General features: G+C 41.8%; 1 protein-coding gene across 7 annotated transcripts in view; it reads right to left on the reverse strand.

Moving 5' to 3' along the window:
• Positions 1 to 22,729, reverse strand: part of cadpsb (Ca2+-dependent activator protein for secretion b) — a 70,226-nt gene that overhangs the window by 20,172 nt on the left and 27,325 nt on the right. For 4 of the 7 annotated variants that reach the window (XM_069677466.1, XM_069677461.1, XM_069677465.1 and 1 more), the window contains exons 4-17: positions 20,101 to 20,181; positions 19,630 to 19,863; positions 17,474 to 17,595; positions 13,614 to 13,725; positions 12,460 to 12,599; positions 12,001 to 12,067; positions 11,692 to 11,800; positions 11,397 to 11,609; positions 5,235 to 5,371; positions 4,370 to 4,557; positions 3,498 to 3,599; positions 3,345 to 3,408; positions 3,124 to 3,247; positions 1,808 to 1,876 (exon numbers count right to left, since the gene is read on the reverse strand). In XM_069677466.1, the coding sequence (XP_069533567.1) occupies positions 1,808 to 1,876; positions 3,124 to 3,247; positions 3,345 to 3,408; positions 3,498 to 3,599; positions 4,370 to 4,557; positions 5,235 to 5,371; positions 11,397 to 11,609; positions 11,692 to 11,800; positions 12,001 to 12,067; positions 12,460 to 12,599; positions 13,614 to 13,725; positions 17,474 to 17,595; positions 19,630 to 19,863; positions 20,101 to 20,181 (1,762 nt within the window). Of the gene's footprint in view, positions 1 to 910; positions 944 to 1,807; positions 1,877 to 3,123; positions 3,248 to 3,344; positions 3,409 to 3,497; positions 3,600 to 4,369; positions 4,558 to 5,234; positions 5,372 to 11,396; positions 11,610 to 11,691; positions 11,801 to 12,000; positions 12,068 to 12,459; positions 12,600 to 13,613; positions 13,726 to 17,473; positions 17,596 to 19,629; positions 19,864 to 20,100; positions 20,182 to 22,729 lie in introns of all 7 variants that reach the window. The other 3 variants (XM_069677464.1, XM_069677463.1, XM_069677467.1) reach the window with 2 other exon arrangements.

Below are 22,729 nucleotides of genomic sequence, written 5' to 3' on the forward strand. Positions count from 1 at the left end.
GACATAAGACAAGCACACTAAACAAAATTGTTTTGTTATATCCCTGATAGTGTCTAGTCATGCAAACAGTTCACAGAGTTGGTTTGAGGCACTCAGGACTTTCTGTCTGCTTTCACCTGATGTTTTAAATTGGCTAATGTGGCTTTTGTTTTATACATTTAAATACCTTTTATGTATTTTATGCTTAAATAATTTCCCATTAAATAACCTCCCTTTGGGGATGTTACAGTAATGTAAATTTGCAATCAAACCATAACTATGTGCATGACTACCTACCGACTAGGAAACAATTTTGTTTGCTTTCATTTGTAATTTGGTTTAACAGACCCTTTAAGTAACTAAAACGACAAGAATATTTTAAAGTATATATATACAGTAATATATGACATAAAGAAAATGTACATATATATATACAATCCCATTATCAAATGCATGACGCTTAGTTGAAATGTACACTACAGTTATATGTCTTCCATTTGATGATGAGGGTTACAAATGTTGCTTATGTCATTATTTTTCTTTTCTTAACATATGTGACAGTTTCTGTGTGACAGAGATTGTATTACTCTACATTTTTTATGCAAAATTTTTGCTCTGATATTTTCTTACACACAACAACGGAAGCATGTAGCGCTGAACTTAAAGAAAAACACAACTTCACAGACGGCGTTGGACAGTCTGGGATGATATAAAGTAATACAATCTCTGAGTGTGTACTTAAGAGATGCTTAAAACATGCCGAGACTATATTAAAGTGTGTTTTATAAGTGCGTATAATTTACTCTATGCATGCATGTGTTCTGTGTCTGTTCAGAATACACATGTATATACAGGAGTGCAGGGTTTGGTCTGTGTGTATGTACGTGTTTGTGTGCACTGTGGTTAAACCACAAGCTAAACATGAGTTCACCTGGATCCTTTTGATCCTTTTGACCTTTCTCAACTTCAGCGAGAAAAAGGGAGAGAAGAGATAAAGAGATGTTTAGAATTAACACGGCTCTAGGGTTATGTTCACGTTACAGGGAGGGAGGGGGGGATGGGTTGTTGACCCTTTCAGAGAATCTGCTGGGACGATCTCAGCTCCAGGGAGGGATGTTTCTAGGCAACAGACAAACATCACATATAACATACACTGAAAAAGAAACACTGAAATATTAGCCTGTGGAAAATTAAAGTCATGATAAGATGTTTGTTAACACACAGACACAGCTCAGACTTTTGTAAACAGGTAAGACACACAAACAGCTGTCAGGATCGCAGACAGGACAGACTGAGTGAATTTAATACACAAACAGGAGCTGTTGGATCCACACACCCTGCCCTGGCCTGTCCTGTCCTCCCCGTACAATAGCTCTATTGACAGATGTTCCTTCACTAGCTGTCTGGTGTCACGGTGGGATAAAAGCCTACCTGTTCGGCACAGCACACCACTGACACATGATCAGACCGAATGACTGGAGGAGATAACAATGTAAGCAATGTAAAAATGCATTCAAGTCAAAGGAACGGGCATCCAACCAAAAGAAAGAAGCTTACAGACCAGACTGCTCATTCATGTCCATCACAAACAGATGGTTCTTAAAAGAAAGGACCCCGACTGATTCAGTGTGGTACTGCTCAGATCTCTCGACTGGCGCGCTCCCCACTCACTCTCACAGACAGAAAGCACAGATAAAAAAACAAGCATGGCAGCAGCAACATCTCTGGAGGAATAGAAGAGGCAGGAGGAGGAGGAGGAGGGGGATGAGGTGATAGAGCGCTGGAAAGGAGAAGGAGAGGCTGGGGAGAGGATGATGAAGGTACTCACGGATGGTTAAATCCATCACTTGAGACGCCAAGCAGAAGACAGGGTGCTCAAACATTTCCCTCTTTTTCCCTATGAAAAAAGGATCGGGGCATGCAAGAGGCTGGGGTCAGAGGTCGGGAAGGCTGGAGGTCAGAGGCTGATGGGAAGAGGGCTGTCCAGGTGAAAACAACATTCTGTTGGGCAGGAGGCCCAGTACAAAGCCGAATGTTTGGTATATTTTTAACCAGGCCTCACAAGGACAGTAAGATCGCACAGCATGGCAAGATAGTAAGGCTTGAATCCTTAGTATCTTAAGCACCCTGAGGGATTTCTTTTAAGGCATAAACAACATCAGTCTTCTGTGTAAATATGCAGAGTGAGATAAAAATGTCTTGTCACTGATGTAAGTTTTGATGTGCCAATAATAAAGGCTGTGTTGTTAAGCCTTAAAAGCACATGCAGGTGGCTGATGCTGGTTAGTAGGTGTTCAATCCCAGCATTACCGCGGTTGAAAAGCCACTTATCACATAGTGGAGTGTTTAAAATAATGTGATAACTGTGGCAAAGCCCACAACTGTGAGAGAGAGGAGAAAGAGAGCAGAGCAGACAGCGAGGGAGAGGGAGCGGAAGATATTGGTCTTCAGCGAGAACAGAAGACAGAGGTGACAGGAGAGCTGCTGGTAATTGAAGGCAGGGGTAGAGGAATCAGAGAGCTACGGGAAGATAGTCAGAGAGGGGGGAGTGTGCATCGGCTGCGAGCTGGGAGTCAGAGAGGACATTCAGTTAAGCTGAACCCTCAGTCCAATCATCTTATGTCAGAGGCCGGGATACTACACAGCTTGAATAAAATCAAGGCACAACGAGAGATTGGCAACATGAACAGATTTCAGGGCTTTGGATTTGAATGCATTTTTACTCACACACCTCTACACAAAAGCCAACTTGACCTACAGAACAGCACAGAGCTAAAGCAGGCCTGAAACAAAGGAGAGAGTTATTGCACTGAGAGACAGAAAGTCACAAATAATTTGGGATGCCACAAATCATTTGGGATATATACACAAATATACCAGATACAGAGTAAATTCACCACGTGCAAAGACATGAATAGCAGTGTAAGAACAGTCTCATACAGTAGTGAGAAAAAGGAAATCGTTAAAAAAAAGAGGCTTTTACTTTGTTAATCCGCACACAACGCCTGACTGAGCATTTCACTCTGAATCCATACAAAACGACTGCACTGCATACACCGACACTGTCATAATGTGTGTGCTTTTCTATCATTAACACATTCACTCCAATAGTCGTGTTACGTTTGGTTGTGTGCTTCTGGTTACCTTCAATTTTAGCATATTCCTGAATCCGCTGGTAGTTGAGCTGAGCGGCCTGCTCCAAACATTTGCGGATCACTCCTTTAACTTCTTCTGGGGGGACTGGGGTCACAATGTCCTTCATGAGGACCTGCAGGCCACATTACAGAGCACTTATGTAATCTGGTATAACTTCATCATAGTTGCTGTTTTATGGGGTAGAAGAAGTTTTTTGAACATTTACAAACCCTCTCAAGCAAAGATAAAGTGGCCTTCAGGGCTCCCTCTGGACGACCGAAGGGGAAACAATATCTACAAGGGAAGATGTGGATATAAAATGTAATAACAGAGGGGGGAAAAGTAATGGGGATAATATGTTGCGTCTGTGAGTTGAAAGTCACCTGAAATTTACAATATGGTTTTCCAGTATCACACGCAACCGCTCCTTGATGTCCTCAAAGCGGTCCTTCTCGTCCACTTTCACTGTGCTCAGCCCGTCTGGCCTATGAGGATCACACCCACATACTTAAACCCAGCTGTCACCCTGCAGAGGGTCAAGTTATGCAACCGCTCATCTCAGAGTTTCACTGTCTGGAAACTCCCGAAGGAACTGACTGCAAATTGTGTCAGAATTGTTCCCTTTGTCTTACACACACTCACACACACACACATAAATTACAACAGCTCACCTTTTTAGCACTTGATCGAGAGGTATTTTGGAATCCTTTCTCTTTCTAAACTTGAATATGCAAGCTCGTTTAGAGGCAGTGCGAGGGTCGGGGCTTTGGGAGCTCTTTGGGGACATTAGGGCCTCATAGCCCAGCGGCCCCCAGTAATTGCTGCCCTCTCTGACTTTAACGGACGCATGGGAGGATGAATAATATGGACAGTAAGAGACTATGGCAACAAAGGACAGAGAGAAAAAAAACAAAGAAAATGGTAGAAAACAAAGAAAATATGTGGAGGCAAGCAATCGATTAACAAAATAACATGTAAAACTTTAACATAAGTGAAAAATAAACAAACATAAACAAATCAAAATGATATTGATGGAAGACAAAAAAAGCTCTTCTGATGAGGCTTCTATTCTGTTCTCGTCTATTGTGTATGCAGATCTATCGTGCCCACCTCCTCTATATATAGAAGGCTTCAGCCCGCCTCATGGAATACACTTTAATCTAATACAGAGATGTAATCTTGATGTTAAAATCCTGTTTAGAAACATCACTCACAAAGCACCACCAACATTTGAAAAGAAGGGATTAGGGCACACCTGTTCCCATGGACATGGGAGGCACAAAAAGCAAAGCTGTAGTGAAGAAGGGTGGGGTCAATAATAGCCCCACTCTCTGCTCTTTCCAGGAGATCGCGCAGGTAACACAGATGTCTGTGACAACCTCGAACTCCATTCCTGGCACAGTACTCATCCAAGACAAACACCTGGCCCGGGCTAAACCATCCCTGCACAACAGAAACACAGATGGAGATTATATTAGCATATCAGCTCACAAAAAAACACCCTCTGCTATAAATGTGTTGTGTGATGATGTTGTAAGAGTGTCACTAACTAAAAAATGATAATTCCAATTCGAAACGATTCTCATTTGAATGACCCAATATCGATGAGTAAATCCCGAGATCGATCTTTAAAAATGTGCATAAAAACGTGTCTGATCACTCACGTTTCTGAGCGCCCCTGAATGCAGCATGACAGCCACCTTCTACGGAGATCTCAGTGATCGCCGACGGACTCTTTTTATCGCGTGTGCGTCCATGAATATGTAAGTTAGTTTGCCTTAATGTTTACGTTAACCACGTTAGCGTCAGCTTTGGCTGTGAGTGTATTTTCGGCATGTTGTACAGCGTTTCCCCATAGATCTTAGTCTCGTATGGTTTTGTTCTCAAATCTCGCGCAAGTTCGTTTAATCAAAACCACGAGCCAGATGTTCAGACTAAAAATCTCAAACTGGAAAGAAGTTCATAAGCTGTCTAATTTATAAAATTGTAAATATTGTGTTGACTGCTGTGTGTTTGTCATGTTAAGTAAGACGTACATGCTGTAACTTATTTTGGGTCAATAAGTTACAGTTAAGAATCGAATTGAGAAATCCTTATCAATACCCAGCCCTATCACTCACCAGGCAGCAGAAGGTGTCGTTGAGCCTGTGGTCCAACGTGAGCCGCTGCACCATCTCAAAAAGCGAGGCGTGGTCAAAGCTACAGGGGTTAGCGGAGATAAACTCATCCATGCCATGTTTCTGAGCTCTGTCAGCGTCTATCCAGCCAACGGCACAGGGAAAAGAACACGGTTCAGAGGAGAGGACATGAGTGAGGAGCGGGCAAACAGCAAGTCGTCGTCACAACACAAACACCAGGGATATTTTTTTTTTTTTTACTACTTCTAAGGGCAAATTATAAACACTTACAGCTTACATTGTCAACTTGCATTGTGTCAGACAGCGTAAAGAGATTTGATGTATCGGTGGAAGAGAGTCTATTGATCATCTATTGTATGTGCATGCATGCATCTTAGTATGTCACAGCAGGGGGGCATACACCTTTAAATATCCAAAACATGTCTGAGAGAGTGCTGTTTAGATGCATCCTTCATTATGTATTCAATAGATTCTGCCATTCGCGATTGTTGAATGTCACTCAGGTCCTGACAAATATTGGGACGTGTGCTAATAAAAAAGAATGGTAACTCTAACCACAGTGTGGAGATACTGTATAAAACTCTAATAAAAATGAGCTGATAAAAAAGTTGGACATTTTTCTCCTGTTATGTTTCCTATAAAGTCAGATTCTTTCAGACTTTAATTGCTGGTCTTGTTTCACAACTTTTGCCATTAACCTTCTCTATCAAGAGACTTTTAAAGCTAAAGCTGCTCTGTGAAATTAAATGAAGAAAGTTAGTAACATTAGTAACATCAATTGGTGTAAAAAAATAAATAAAAAGGTAATGAAATCATAATGAAACTCAGTAAATATGCATGATGAAAACATTCATTGGTGGAGTTTTAAACTTCTCCAGAGCACAAGAGAGAACATCTACTGACTAACCAGACCAGCGTTTCTTGTGCTGGATGCTACCATCAACCGAATGATGGGGACGGGGATGAGTCCAAATAGATAAAGAGATGCAGTCATGTCCTCGGTGTGAGTGACAGGTGTCATGTCCATGAGACACTAACATGAGTGACGATGATTTGTTGGGTGGGAAGTGGGAAGTGGAGGCCTGATCTTGGCTGAGAAAGGCCGGGGTACCAAATAGAGCACGACTGACATCTGTCAACCTCCAGGTCAGTGAGTGGGAAGGGGAGAGGGTGTAATACGGGAGGGGGGGGGGGGGCATTTGCTTGGATAAAAAAAGGAGCCTACAGAGGGTTAAACTTCAGGACATTAGCTTATTTTTTACTCCAATCTGAGAAGGAAAACCTGTGAGACAACAAGTAAAATGTGGACGATAGAAGTAAGAGATTGTTTGAGGAAGAGGGACAAGACAGGTAAAGGAAGTCGTAATGTAAAAGAGGAGGACACAGAGGGTCTGGAAACACTGAAAGAAGACGGTACCCAGTGCGGGATGAGAGGACAGTGGCAGGATGAAGAGAGGATCGTGTGAGGATCATTTTTCAATGGGACGAGTGCTGGACACAAGTGATGACCACAAGAGGAAGACCAAAGTTACAAAGGAGGTGATGTTGTGTATCAGTGTTAAGATAGTGAGAAAACATCCATAGAGTGAAGAGAAGGTGCCTGGGGCTGTTGGGCTATGACACACAGTGAGTGGGCTACATCTCCTTTGGCTGGATTAAATGAGGAAATTGAGTTTAAGTCCAGAATACACTCAGTACTACAGTTAGGTTATCATAACTTCAGATAAAGACTTCAACCAGAAATCAAACGACCAAATTCCCAAGGTGAATACAGATATAAATTATCACATGCCGGAGAACAGTGTGACTTTTCATTGAGCTTTTAAATGTCATGCACATCTGCAGACCCATTTTCAAATTTGCATTTTTTTCATCTTTTTTTTGGCATTCCTTGATTTTTTTTTTCTCTACGCATTTGCAAGTTGACAATACTTGAATATGTTGCAGTGTATTCATGATCTCTACAGAGCACACTAACAGGCATACCACTACCGGAGAACTCTAATAGGGTAGCAATACAATTTGGTGCAAGTACATGGGTAGATAGCATGAAGCCGACAGAGGCAAAACTGTATCATTCTCTGGGAGATGGGGGGAAATGAATGAAAACTCCTGTATTTATACAAAAGTATGGACACATGACACAGGTGTTCTCCTATTCAGGCAAACAAAGGGCAGTCAAAAGAAATCAAAATGAGATCTCTCCTTGCTGGAGGTGTAACACCGGTCTAAGCCTCTATCTACAGGCCCATCTACTGCAGGAGGAAGGAGGAGGGGAGGGGGGGGTCCGGAGTATTGTATCGTAAGAAGGGGCGGCATTAGCTACTCCTTGTCTTTGGCATTCAGAATACTCCGCATACATATTTGCCAACTCTCATGGAGGAAAGTTCAAAGAAAAAGAACTAAAAGGATTTGGGCCCTCTGAAGTAAAGCATGAGGAAGTGTCTTTTTACTCATGCAGGAAGTTTATTTTGAAAAATCAATGCAGACATCATCAGTCACACTTTCACACACACCTTTATCTTTGGGTTAGTTTGTATAAACATGTCCCAGGTATCATCTAACTAACATAAATCATCGTTTTGTTTTTAGCTCTTGAAATTGATACGATTATTAGCACATTCACACATTAAACTTTCTAATATAAAGTCCCATTTTATATCATGTTGCTTTACTCTGAGGGATCCAGTCACCAATAAGAAAAAGAGAGAAGGCAATTATGCAGTAACAACGATAATATATAGCTTTAACCATTATTGAGTCAAATAAAAAGTTCTTATAATAAAATACATGCATCCTATGCTGGCACGAATGGATGCTTATACTTTGGAACCTCGAGTCGAGGTCGTCAAAAACAAAAAAAGTTATCAACTAAATATCTAAGACATGAGGCGAGACGTGAAAAAGGAGAAGAGGGGAAAGAAGAGAGAAAGAACGTTGCATTTGTCAGATAATCAGCGGGGATTATCTGAGCTGTGCCGGCTACAGGGAAGCACTTACCCTTGAGTCCAGCTAGAAGACAGCAGGGTAAGAAGGGACAAACCAGAATAACATAAAGACTAGCAACAAGGCTGGAGGAGAGCAATCACGAGAGACCCTGACCTAGCAGCTGCATTACTCAAGAAGGGTACAGGCAAAGCATGAAGAAGAAAACACAACTGAAAAACAACAACCTATACCAACATGAGAGTTCGTGGGCGGTGGCGTGTGAGTACATGTGAGGATATGTGAACTCGACAACAGATGTTGAGGCATATTAGAGAGAGAGACAAAAAGAGAGAGAGACAGAGAGAGAGAGACAGGAAGAGAGAATTTACGATCCTCATCACTCCACTGCAGTTTATTTATTATGAATTTTGGACGAGTACTTAAGGAGTCAAGAGCTGCACGTTAAGTACTGTCACTCTGTGTGAGCGCAGATCAAACAGAAGACGTACTTTAAAAGTTGGCAAACACAAACACCTACCCAAAGAAGTCAGTTTACGTGTAAAAGGTGCTTGTGTGTGTGGTTTTTTTTTAAAGGAAAGAGACTATGAAGGTCCTGAAAGTTTCAATAAATAAACACTATGGTGAAATGGTGAAACGACATAATGTTAGCAGTGAATTTAAACATGCTTTAAAGGGAGAAGTCTCCACTAATTATAGACAGAGATCAGTCTACTAGTCATTGTTATCATAATTAGTATAATGTTTTTTATAAGGGGGAAGCTTGGTCAAGTCTTAAGCCACGTTTCAGTTTTATCCATTTAAAAGGAGGTGGGAGGACTTTAACATTACCTGCACTGGTCAATAATTCTAAGTCCTTCCTGAGCCTGTATGTGGGTAACTTTCACCCAAAACAAACGCAATAATCTGTTAATAATTGTAGCAAAAATTTGTTCAGCCATAGTAGATTACTGTTAACTCCCAACACTTGCAGAGACCGGAAAAGCAGCCGCTTAGCTCCGCCTACCCTCTCTGGCAGACCAACCACTGCTGGGTGATGGAAAACGTGTCACTAACTGGGCGCCGCTGGTGATTCTTTCCACAAATGTCGTCACAGACAGCCAGTCCATATTAATACTATAAACTCCTATATACTACATCCTTTCATCAGTGGGCCATAGGCTCAATCAGCATTGTGTTATCTCATTCGGCGATACATAGGGACTTAACAGACATTTATTTAAATTAAAATCTTGGAGATTATTACTTTAAATTAAATTCTTTAATCCTTTCCAAATGATGTTTTAGAAATTCACCCTGAAGATGTCGTAGTGAGAGAATCAGGGTTAATTTGGGTTGGGAGTAATTAACCACAACTACACAACAGAAAATCTCTGTTTAGAGGTGGACTATTAAATGTGTGGGCGCTTAATGGGCTCAGAGGGTCAAAGAAAACGACGTCAGTTGCATTATGGGAAATGTGGGATCCTATTATGTTTTGTATATAAACATATGAGGGTGTAAAACTCGTATTGCACCCTCTTTAATGTTGACTGTAGTCCCCTCACATTATGGAAGTGCAACACTAACTGCTGGTGAACCTAGATTTTCATCTGTATGGTACCCTCACATTATAATAATTATACAGAAGGTCAAATAAAACCACATTTACTGGTCGCATCTATTAGAACACTTAAGGTATTCAGTGTGCTTTAAATCATTTCTAGCGGGAGCTGGTTGATCGGGGGCGAGGGGAACATTTGTAAATGTGTGCAGGTGGCTCAGAACCTTCATAGGTCTCTTGTTTTCCATCGGTCCACTGCAGCAGAGTCAGGAGGGCTGTGTATGTTATGGTCCCAGTGCCATTCAAGACCACCAGGGGGTGAAACATGTACGCGTGGTGTGCCACAATGTTTCAGGGAGGGGGGGGAGGAGGAGGTCTGTGCCACTGTGAGGAGGCTTTGAATGGCAACAGCTGGCATCAGAGGAGTCAACTAACCACAAGAACGATCACATACTGGACAAAGAAACCAATGGAGAAACAACATAGAGTTTATGTGACAGGATTCTGAATAACTGGTCCAATTCATTTCTTTAGAGTTTTACTCCAATTTACAGAGAGTGAAATAAACTTGGGGCTTTTTTAAAATTACTATCATTATTGCTATAACCCTAGGTTCCTATTATCATTAGTAGATAAAGCCAATGTTGTTGTCAACAAGTGATCTAAGAAAAAATAAAGATCTTGTTCAGTAGGAAAATAAATTATCCTTAAATTAAAGAGTCAAAAGATGCACACAAAAAGTCATGTTGTTTTTTCTGAATAGCAGGATCTATTATTGTAGATTGTATAAATAAGTATGTGACATTAAGTTCAGTAGGTCAGAAGGTCTATGTTAGTGTTGTTATGCTAATTTCTCTACAACAACAAAATGATAGAGAGCACAGGTCAAAACCAACTCGAGTAAATAAATAAATACTGTGTGGATAAAAATGTTGCTGGCATATATTATGGTTAAAAATATATACTTCTCCTTTCTTAGATGCGGGGGAACACAAGAGACGGTTACAACAGAAGTTGGTACAGATGCCACACTACTGCAGACAGTCTTACCTTCGCTTTGCTACCTGATCTTTGGGCTGCTTAGAGGTGCAAGTACAGTGACAGGTTGGTTAAAACTTTAGACATGTTGTCTGGCTGGGCCGTCATCCAGTGACAAGGGAACCATCTGAGAAACTGTCTCAGAACCTCGGCTGCCTTCACAGCTAGAGCTACGAGTCTGGATTAAAACAGGCCTACAGTTTGGTCAAGAGCAGCGCACTCTGGGACTGTCGGTCTAAATCCAACCCCAGCAGGCTGGAAAGTTCAAATCTAATGTGTGGTGACCTATTTAGTTTTTTATACGCAAAGTCCTGCTGCTTTATATCCTTTTCGGGTTGGTTGTTCCTTGTGAACAGACTGATGGGATAGCATGGAATTGCACCTTTAAACACTGTGGGAGTGGTGACAATGAGTGGAAGTCCATCAGATGCTGGAGGGATCTGTGAGAGATCAAGGCATGTGTGTGCGTGCTTGTGTGTTAGTTCTACCAGCACGTGTTGTGACTGCAGTGTGGAGCGCATGGCGTGAGACATTTATGGGTTAGAGCTTTCACTGCTTTTGTGGATGAAAAACTGCTCTCTGCTTTAAGTGACCGTGTTGGATTTTGGGCTACTTACAGAACTGAGAAATGGGAGCGTCCATCTGGGCCGAGGCACCCCCTTTGGAGTTTAGTTTCTGGACCTGAGTGGGTGGGACAGGCTTGTGGGACTGGCCAGTGGCGCGATACATGGCCTGGACCCACAGGATGCGGTCCTGCTCGTCATCGCTGGCAAAGATCACAGTGTCGCCTTCCTTCACTGCGTTGAAGAAAGCCCTGCCGCCATCCAAGCCTGAGGCGTGAGGACATTAGAGGACAAGTGGTCAGTGTTTTAAAGCATGCGTACCTGTAGTTCTTTCATGTAGAGGTCTTACCTGGCTGAGGGTCACTGTAGTCCACAGTATACCCGTCCAGCTGGAGAAGCTCCTGTGGTTCTGACTTCTTCTCTCTGTAGCTGCACATGGCGAATGTATACTGACTCACCTGCAACACAAAAGATTAGAAGAGAGAAAGCTTTGTAAACAAATTCTGCTCTGTCCTTGAGTAGTGGAATTTTAAGTAACAGTTGATTCATTTAATAAAGTACAGGTCAACACATTTCAATAACCTGCCTATCAGTGTCATCTTCGGTGATGCACTTAAAATTCTGACTCTCTAATGCAGTATTTCTTTCAATGACCTACCTGCACAAGGACAAAGAAACGCTTCTTCCAGCGCTTCCAAACGTTCTTCCCAAAAGCCCACAGATACCTGTCAAAACATTTCACACACACAAGGAGACAAAACCCAGTCCACATGTCATAACGCACACAAACACAGATCTGCTGCATGGAAACATTTCATCTAAAACGTGTTACCTAAATGATTAAAACCAATAAAGATGGTAAAAATTAAATATGATTAATGCTCTATTCAAAATCTGGAGATGTTTTTGGGTACGTTCTAATTAAAAAAAGCAAAATCTAAACTACACGCTGGCGTCCACCAGGGGGAGTAGTGCTCTTCACAGTAGTTTTCCATGGTACGTGACTAGAAATGAGGCCAAGGAGCTGAGAGAGCTGGAGTTCTATAAGAAAGATGTGGAAAATAAAAAGGCACACAGAATCGTCACCGCACGGCTCACTCGGCGGCGTCTCTCTTACCCGCAGTGTTTCATGTTCTGTGGTTTGTCCATACGTATGGCCAGTTTGATCCTCAGATCTTGGTCGGGGCACGCCTTGGTCACAGTCATCTTATGGAGTTCGGACTGTTTGGGGCTGTTTGGAGTCGGGTGGAGGACGACCTGCACTCAAACAAAACGACAGCAATAAGTAAGAGTGAATAATTATGACGCGTTTACATGCAGAAGGTTAAACTTTGATCTCGTCCTGTGCAACACTCAGCAACACCTGCCGCTGTGTGCGCAACGGCTGGGGATTATGTGTGTTTGTGTTTTTGTGAGAGTGTTTCACATTTTTTGAAAGTGAAAGAATAAAGTCAGAGTAGAGAGACAGAGCATTGCTTTGCTCTGCCTCCCCGAAGAGGAGGCCCTAATCTCTCTTTGCTGAGTTAAAGAGCTTTGAGGAAGCCTGCCTTCCTGCCAACGCTGCTGCAGCGGGAGATCAAAGAGCGTTGTCAAAGCCAAGGTCACTGCCACTACAGGGACGTCTGAGGCGCCACTGCCCGAACGCAAACCAGCAACAGCACCTTCCTTAACCATCTATCACAGTAACCGCAGACGTCTGCACATCGGGAGAGGGCGGAGAACTGATACATGTTTCTGCTCACTCGCTTTCTCCCTCCGAGTCGGAATTGAAATAATGTTCAAAGATTGAGAATCGGTGGTTAAAAATGGGAAAAAGTTTCCATCAGCCTACTTCTATCTTATGAAAGAAGCATAATTCAGGCGGGTGCTGTTCCAACACAGGCGTAATAAGAAAGTGTCAAAATGAGAAGTTGAGAAGTTGTTCCCTTTTCCAGGGCTTGTGAAAACGCTCAAGTAAAAATAAAACTTTAGCGGAAGAGGAGCCGGGTCTTTGTGTGCTATAAAATGTTCGATTTTTCAATCTCATGTTAAACTTTAAATGTTCCTGAATCGAATTAAAGTGACAGTACACCAGAGACTCATTAAAATTGATTAAAATCAGAGTGTTAAACAGTGACAGGTAACTTTAACTGGATTTTAGACTGCAAAGAAGTAAAACGTGTTTTAAGTGAAGCAGGTGACAATTGTGTGAGTTCAGATTACAGTATTGTTTCAGCCGTGTTGAGATAAGAGTGTTTCTGTGTGGGTAAATAATAAAAACACAGGTGTTACCCTGCCCAGTTCTTTGTCCTCCAGTGCCAGCACCCCTGTGCTCTCTGTAAACAGTTTCACCTTGACACCAGGCAGAGGGTGTGTGGTGGTGAAGTCCCCCTGGGTCCCCCAGCTGAAAGACACAACAAAGCACTCCAGAGGTTAGCTTCCATGACAGCGCCATGGAACAGTGTTCCCACACGATGACTTCATCTTCGGCAATCACTGAGTCGCTTTTAACTTGTCGATACAGTCTTGAATAGGGACTCGACTTCTTCTCGAGATCGACCTGCACAAAAGTCAGTGAACATTATCAGAAATTCTGGAGCGTTTAAAGAAATAAAATCCCTGTTTAGTTTGACACACTTTAGGTCTGCACTTCAACACAGCGTTGAAAGAGCAGCTGACATACTGCGTTGTAGTATACAGCAGAGGGGAGACAATACATTGCTTAAAGACACACACACACACACACACCACAGTATGTCTTCTTTATCACAGAAGCGAGATGATGGGGGGCTGACTGAAGTCTTTCGCAAAAGACGAAATACTGCAGAGTCACACAGATCTACAGTAAGTCAAAGTCAGGATAAAACCACAGCAGAGAACACTCACACTCTCTCTTACACGCACATGCGCTTTACTCCTCTCTCTCACTGTCACTTGTTCTAAATGCATTCCTGCTATTTATGTACAGAAAAAATACATCTCGCTGGGAGATTTTTATAAAACAAGACGCCTGTGTCGTCGGCCAAAAATATTTAGCGGGTCTGCTACAGAGAGCAACAAAGAGAGGCTACAAACGGGCTAAATTTAACTCATTGTGTCTTTGTATTCGCTGAACCCTTATCACAGGCATTTCTCAAAAACAAGCAGCGTGCTGGTTCTACATCTTTTGAACATAAAAATAAACCAAGCACAAACATTAGATTTAAAAAATCTAATATTTTATCTAATAATTAAATATTATAAGAAAAGCAGGTTAAAGACTAAAACATATCACACTACAGGAGACACATCCAGGCTCAGATTCTCTCTGAGCGGCAGGTAAGAGTCTCCAGCCCACTTGACCTGCACAGGGGAAGCACAAAGGATCTTGAACCGACACACACATGAGGAGACGTCAACTACAAACACAAAGGAAGAGGCTGAAACTTTGACCCCTTTGCAGGGGTCATGAGTTGAAATTTAACACCAGGTTCAGTCCATGTCCACACAATTTCAATGTAAGTGATGGGAAAATTCACCCGCAGCAAAAAACGACTTCTGAAGTTCAGCCAAAGCAAATACACGGCTTCAGGCTCTCACTAAAAGAGGCTGTGGCAGTGGATGATACCAGCTTGATATGTCAAGACTCACTGCGCTGCAGCCTCACATGAGCTTTGATTGAAATAGGACGGGATCATTTTGTGTCCAGTGTGCAGAGAAGGGACGATCAAAGCAGCCAGCAGTTGAACATAGATTCTAGGAGCGAATCCTGGGAGAGCAAACCGATAATAATGACTAAACCTCATCACCAAACTACGCCTCCATAAGTCCAAAGGATTAACTCAGACAAAAAAACAGAGAGAAAATGCAGTTTATAGTAATCAGGTTACACAACCTATATCGGCTTTTGTTTCTTCTCATTGCCATCTGGGGAATGTTTACTGCCGTGTGCAGCCGAAGCAACATAACCCAAATGCCTGAATTCCCTCTCTGTGGTGATGCACGGAGGACATGGTGTCGATTTCCAGACTAGAAAAGCTGTTTTCCTTGCTACCATCTCCAACATTTATAATTAATTGCAATTTAATGTGCATAAAGATGCTGCCGCATTCCAACATGAGCAGGGCAGGGAAGCTGCAGACTGACGGTGAGGAGCGAGTGTTGATTCGGAGGGAAGCATTGTGCCGGCATGAAGGTGACCTTGTGGATCAATCTGAGGTCTATTAATGGATGTGACAGCGCTGCCTTCCTCCTGCTTTCTGCAAATGCACATATGAAACCCTGTGAGTAGGCTAATGAGAGAGCTAACAGCATGCTTACAAGACAATAACATTAGCCCCTTTATCAGTTTATGGAAGGTAAGTGAAAAACACAACAGGAAGTTGAATGTCAGTGTGAGTAACTGAATACAAGTAATTACTGTATGCAAATAACACGCAGCTTTGTGTGCATTAATACATGTATCTCAGGTGTGTCTTCATGAGCCTATGTACTCACCCACACACACACACACATACACACACATCACCCTCGCCTTGTTCTCCTCTAATCCCCTCTCTCATTCATGTCCCTCCATCTCTCTCAGACTCTCTTCATAAAATGGCTCTTGAATTAAGGAGATCAGAGGAAGACATTTGGGCCTTAAAATAGCTCCTATGTGCATGAATGTTTCATGGACTTCTCCTCCTGTATCTTGTGCTGAGCAATACTGGTTAATCATATGAAAAACGGGGGATATATTTAGTACACGATATATTTGTCTTAACTAGGACACCAGTATTTTTAATGTGCATAGCATAACAAGAAGTGAGGTAGAATAAGGAGTATTTTAGGAATCGTGTCCCGCTGGGACTCAAAGAAAGGAAACCACGGTGACCTTTCATTTCACACTTGACGTGCTGTCAGGGTGGCACAATGACTTTTCCCACCTTAATTGGCTGACTCAGGGATCACTGAGTCAAAAAAGGTTTTTTTAGGTTCAGATGTGACTCATGAATGACGCACGCAGCTTTTGTTTAGGAGCTTTGCTGTTAAGGCTCACTACATTTTAACACCACATTTTCATCACACCTTTTCTTAGTTAAGAACAGATAAAGGTAAAGGTGTGCTAGGGCTACACGAGCGGAACCATGTTCTATTTCTTATGTCAGAACCAAATAATTGATACATTTCAAAGAAAATAATTTAATGCTTTGTAGAGGGCAAGAAAAGGGCTGAAAAAGTCCAACTTTGGAACCCAGTTTGGAAAGTTTTACTCATCTAAAGGCATCTGAACCAACGATCAGTAAAAACGGGGCAGAATCTCAACATTGCAAGTTTAAGATTAAAAGCATTAAAAAGTGGAAAGATTGATAACTGGTAATGTCTTCCTATAACCAGGAACCAAGTAGGTTCAAGTCATGTGCAGGCATCTGAGGACATCTAAAGCGTTTCACAGGGCGCCCCAAAGATCAATAAAACAGGCTGAAGATTAAAATTATTAAATCACTGCAAAGAGAGTTAAAATGACGAAATGACAGAAATTGAATTCTCCTTTTGGATTAAATTAAAAAGCCTTCACCATCTACAACAGTTACTGCTAGTGTGTGAAGAGTATCTATGAAAATGTCACTTTATTGTTAAAAGGCCCCACAAAGAAAGGCGTCAGCTGGCCAAACCTGTTAATAATATCCGTTCATTGTTCTAAACATGGGATTTGTAACATCAACAGCAATGAGGTCTGAGTCATTCTCATTAATGTGATGGGTTTAGCCAAAAAGCTGCCAAATGCAAAATTAAATGGAAATTATAACCATCAAACATTGACATGGATTCTTTTTGGATGTTTTCCCTGATGTTTAATCAGACTCTGAACTCAGATCATCTTAATCAAAATACTAAAAAAAGATGTCTTCAGAAATATCAGCAATCAGCAAATCAACTTACATCTTTGCTTTTTATATTTTTAAGGAAATATTGCACAAATAGTTTAACTGAGTTCTTGTGTATTCATCATTTTGCTAGTCCACACATTCATGTTTACCTGCCTTTTTTTCTTGAGTTGTAATGATTGTTTTCAGTGGAAAGAAGAGTCACTTCCAACATTGTTTTGTGTAATATAGCTTGCACTTATATAAATACATATGAAAAACAAATGCGCGCGTAGGTGTGCACATGCATGCTCGGGCCCTTACGTCGGCTTGGATGCTTCTGCTTGGTCGGTCTGGAGTTTCTCGCCTCCCTCCACCTCCATGGTGCAGTAGACAATCCTGTTGGGAGCCAGAGACTTTAGCCCCACCACTTCCATGATCACCACCTAGGAAACACAGACACCTCGGTGAAGGTAGCAGACGACGAGGAGTGAGTCATCTCTTTTGAAGAGGTCATGGAGCAGGAAGCCAACAGCAGATGTGCAGGCGGTGGATCCTTGCAGGCAGACTTTCCAGAAACAGCCTCCCATCCACAGTCATGATTTACACTTACAGCCAGTGCCCTCATATTACTAAAATGTAGATTTGAGCAGATTTTCTAAAAGAAGCGAACGTTAAAATTACAGCTATCTGTCCGGTAAAGTACAACTCTCCATCACTGAAACTGCTTGTAGGCATTATCTTCTACATCATATCTTATACGTAGTCTTTAATCACTCTGTGAATACAATATAGCACTAACACTGCCATGGGGAACTATTATACTGAAAACGTAAATTTCTAGAGGGCAGAAAGATGTGCTGTCGGTATAATGACCGAGAGCGGCAAGCAGCTCCTTGGATGTCTTTATGGAGCCACTATATTTTATTTGACTGTCGCAGTTTGTTTAGCGTGTATCAGTCCAGTCCTCTTACACAAAGTGTTGCATAGACAGACACAACTTTCTGCATACTTTAATTTTGGGCTGTGCTAGCGCAGAAGAAAGGTCTGACTTTTTTGCATTTATTAGAGAGGACAGTGGATAGAGTCAGAAATGTGGAAGAGAGAGTGGGGATGACCTGCAGCAAAGGTCCGACGGTCAGTGGAACCCGGGGCCGCTGCATCGAGGGCTGTGCCTCCAAACATAGGGCACAAGCTTTAACCGCTGAGCTTAACCGGCGCCCTGAGAAAGGTCTGACTGAGCCCATTGTAATTGTGCACTAAGGGGGGGAAAGACCCTGTTTGTATTTCTTTAAATCAATCACAATTGTCTTGACCGCTGCTAAGCTAAGGATGCTAAGGACGCAGCAACAGTGTGCGAAAAGAAGGAAACCAGATTTTGGTCGCACATTTACAAGAAGGGAGGAAAGCACTGACATTAAACTGGCCAAGTTACAGAAAGACTTCAAATCCAGGTAAAACCTTGCCAACTCCATTGAGAAGATTGCTCAGAGGTTGTTGTTGATTTAATCGCAACAGGGATTTTGAAAACACGAACGAGCAGGTACTGACAGGGGAGGAGAAGTCTGTCTGAACAAGGCGGCCTTTTAAACATCCTGTGAGTCTGATTAGGTTTTAAGTTGGCAAATAAAAAAAGAATATTACATGAATACAAATATAGTGTCAAAGGAGTTTCTAAATATTTAAAATAATCAATATTAATTTAGCTTATCAAAAATAAGCTGCTGCATTTGTAGCATAACTGATATTTCCTTAAAAGATCTGTATTTTTAAAAGAAACATAAAAAAGACTGATAACATCATCCCCGACTTATAATTCTCTTTGAACATCCTCGTCATGCTAATATTTCCATGTTTTATACACAGGGATCAGAAATGTTAGAGAGCTTGATTTTCCTGGTTTGTTGCAGCTGCAGCAGCAGAAGTAATCAGACTTGAAAAATTAGGCTTTACCAAAACGCTATGGAATTACCTACTCATATAAATAGCTAATTGTTGCTACTGTGTGAGTACTGTTAGTATTGAAACTCCATAATGGTGTGTGCCCAGCTCAGTGAGAAAAAACACGGTGTTTTAATCTGGGCACATTATGTACTTCCTGGTTCTGAAATAGCACCGCATCATAAGGAATGAGGTGCGATTGCCCCCTGTGCTGTGGCGAGAGCTCATCTCAGACAAGCTGATAACAAGATGAGTCACGTTCCCCATTACAGAGCAGGTAAACGGGTTTGTGTGTGTGTTTGTGTGTGTGTGTGTGTGTGTCAGTCTGCTCTTCACATAGCGTCTGTTCAACCCCCTGAACAGGTCTGCTGTCTGTTTCTATACTTAGTCTCGAGCAGACAAGCAGTCGATAGCAGCTCAGATTTATGAGTTCAGCTTTAGGCAGAGGAAGTTAATATAATGAGATTATGTTTGCTCTGATCATAGGTGTCTTTTTTTTACATGCATCCATATAAGGGCTCGTTTCTTATGCACTGTACCTCCAAAGTGAAGGACAGGACGACATCAGACTTGGACAGTGTGTTCTCGTCCTCCTGGCCCATGTCGATGATGGAGGTATTATGTCCTCGTTTCAGCTTCTGGAGTTTGAACTCCCCTCCCTTGGACACGGGCATGCTCTCCAGATTGGCCATCAGCTGATTCACTGAGGACTTGAGTTCCTCGATGTACATGGCTTCCATCTCTTTAGACACAAATTTGGGGAACTTGCCACCCTGTTGACGAAACAGAGAAGATTCAGCAAACTGAAAAAATGTGCCAATTTGAGTTTCCAAAATGCTACAAAATGTTCCTATGTTAATGTAAAGGACATATGGTCAAATTTGTAAACACACAGTGTCACAGTGGCTCCTGCTATAATGTTTACACAAGTTGCACGATATTAGTGACATATTAACAGCACAACAAAGCACATCAAAAACAGTCCAAGCACCCCGCGGAGTCTGTCTCACCCTGGCAATCTGGTCGGCCATCTGAAGACGACCATCCAGCTCTCTTCTGATCTGTGCAGCCTGCTCGTCCAGGTTGTCCAGCTATTGATAAAAAAAGAAGAGCAAATCAATGAGGTCGCATTAATACAACCAGGGGGTCAGTGTCAGAGGTCAACAACGTTTCCCGGCATCGTTTATCTTACGGGGAGAGATGGGAAACCCAAGAAGTCCTTCAATAATGCACAAAAATGTTATTCGAGTGGTTATGATTAATCAGTTTACAGTTTAAGTACTGAATTGAGTATTTCCTGAACATTCGGACAGTGCCTGCTAAGATACTGGACAGCACTGGTGACCTGCGCAAATCTGAGCAGGAGTAAGGGATGAATGGACATCTTGTTGTCATAACTAGTTACCAGAATCGTTTTAATAACTACAGTTCAAATTCATATTTAGGTATAAGTGAACGAGTGAAGCCATTGTTTGAATGAAAATGCTGCAAAGACAGAAAATAATCTGATTTCTTGGGTTTAAGGGAAAGTTCTAGAAAGAGAGAATAATGGACTGAACCAGCAGGACTTTTGAAAACAGTAACACACAGACAGTGGAAGAGGAAAGACCTCAAGATCTGAAATAGGCTGCTAATGGCAAGTAACCATGGATGACAACATTACATTTAAGTATTTTTAAATTGGCTTTACTAATGATATGTTGGGAACAAAATGCAGTCAATATATTTGTTAGACCTTTAAGGCACAGTGAAAAAAAAAATCCAAATAAACGCAACAGAACCAGTCTGTTTTCCCTGGTGTGTGTTTCTTCTTCAATATCTGGCAACTACATTACCCATACTACAACGCAACCGCCAACAGTATAGTAGGTTTGATTGTCCTATCCTAGTTATGGCCTATGTAGCCTAGCCTTGAGCAACTAGCCTCACACAGAGAGCGGACTGGGCAAAGGAGATCTGGACAGCTCATTTTATCTAACTCCACACCTCCAGTAGGTTAATTTCTTTCTTTTACAAACGTGCAGTCATGTCTGCGAAGGTTCTCAAGGTCATCCAGGTCATGGTAATTCTAAGCTAAGGTGAAACGTCTTCAAGAACTTCAACCAGGATTAAGCTGAGAACAAACTTGTAGTCACCTGAGTGAATCAGTTTTTTTGCATCTCGCTCTGGAGCCACAAAAGGCTTCTAACTTATCACAAAGGCTGTTGAAGCATTGTTTGTTGGGGGAAAAAAAGTGTGTTGTTTGGAATTTTTCAATCATCAGAATTAAAAATGAAAGTCTCTGAAACAAAAGAGCTGACAGAGGGCAGAAAAATGAGGGTAATATCTGCTAAATGACGTCCATATCACCGTGATAAGGAGACGCTTTCCGTTAAACGAGTCATTCTAAACTGTTTTGGCACATTAAGAAAAATACAAGCGGTAATGTAATTTATTTAAAATGTTTAAAAACTGTGCGCGTCGGACAGTATCAGCTCTGGGCAAAGACGCCTGACATCTGTTCGGCTGGTTTTTGCCCCGGAGTAATGAAAAGCTGAGAAATTCATGGCTCCCTCCCATCAATAATGAATGGGAGTTTTATATTAGCTGACACAAGGAAATAGAAGCGAGGGCTGATGTCTCTGTCTTGCTCTCTGCCTCTGTATGCTTTGCTCTTACAGTTATTCTCTCAGCCAAAACGACTCATTCTTGTCAAATGTGATGTTGTGACTCACCCGTCACCACCATTTCCTCTGTGAGGACGGCAGCCTAATTGAGACAGATCTGCCGCACAGTTGTACCTTGGGAGTCACAAACCGGTGTTGAACAATTCTTCAGTGAAAATAAAATCCACCTTGTCTCACCCGGGGGGTTTTAAACTGCAAAAATCGAGGGGGGAAGTATGATGCCGCGCTTTTCATGGAGCACATAATTCAGTTTTTTGTTTTTACAGTGGGCGTGTGACAAAGATAATATTTGTATTAAGAATGTGGCAGATTGTCAGAGGAGCAAACTGTAGCTGAACTGAAATTTGCATCTTGTTTGCAACAAGACAGACTGTAAAAAACATTTGTTTTTGACAACTTTGCTTCAAAAGCCACCCACTTCTTATAATTTACATATAAAATATATAAATAAATCATTTTTTTTTTCTGTTTAGACTTCACTACTTTGTAACTTAAAATACACATGCAGGAAGATGCCAAAACATGTGACTTTTGTCTTGATCAATCAGTCCAATGGGTGAAAAGGTTGAATTTATAATCTCTCTTTTCTCCTCTTCTCTTAAACCTATTTTCAGAATGATGGAAATGTTATTCTGTGGGCCTACGTTTAGGACCAGTGGATGTGTAAGTCTGCCAAACCCTGAAACAACGTTAGTAATCACACTAATAAAGGCTAGCCAAAAATGTTTGCTAAATACAGCACTAAAAAAAAATACACAGCTGCATGATCTCTCCGACTGAGCACCTGATCCGTTTGCGAGTCAGTGCTTTACACTCCTCTGGTCTCCTGCTGCTGGGACGCGTGCCAGATCTGACCTTCCCGGGCCTTATGGTATTTCACCCACTTCTATTACATTAACAGACCTTGTCTTTCAGGCCTTACCATATTGATTCTCTGCCCCTTCCAGCAAGGCTTTTTAAGAGAGAATGAGCC

This window comes from Semicossyphus pulcher, unplaced genomic scaffold (assembly GCF_022749685.1).
Source record: "Semicossyphus pulcher isolate SPU_LCO1_2020_fin unplaced genomic scaffold, fSemPul1.0.p SCAF_3, whole genome shotgun sequence".
In the NCBI taxonomy this organism is placed as follows: Eukaryota; Metazoa; Chordata; class Actinopteri; order Labriformes; family Labridae; genus Semicossyphus; species Semicossyphus pulcher.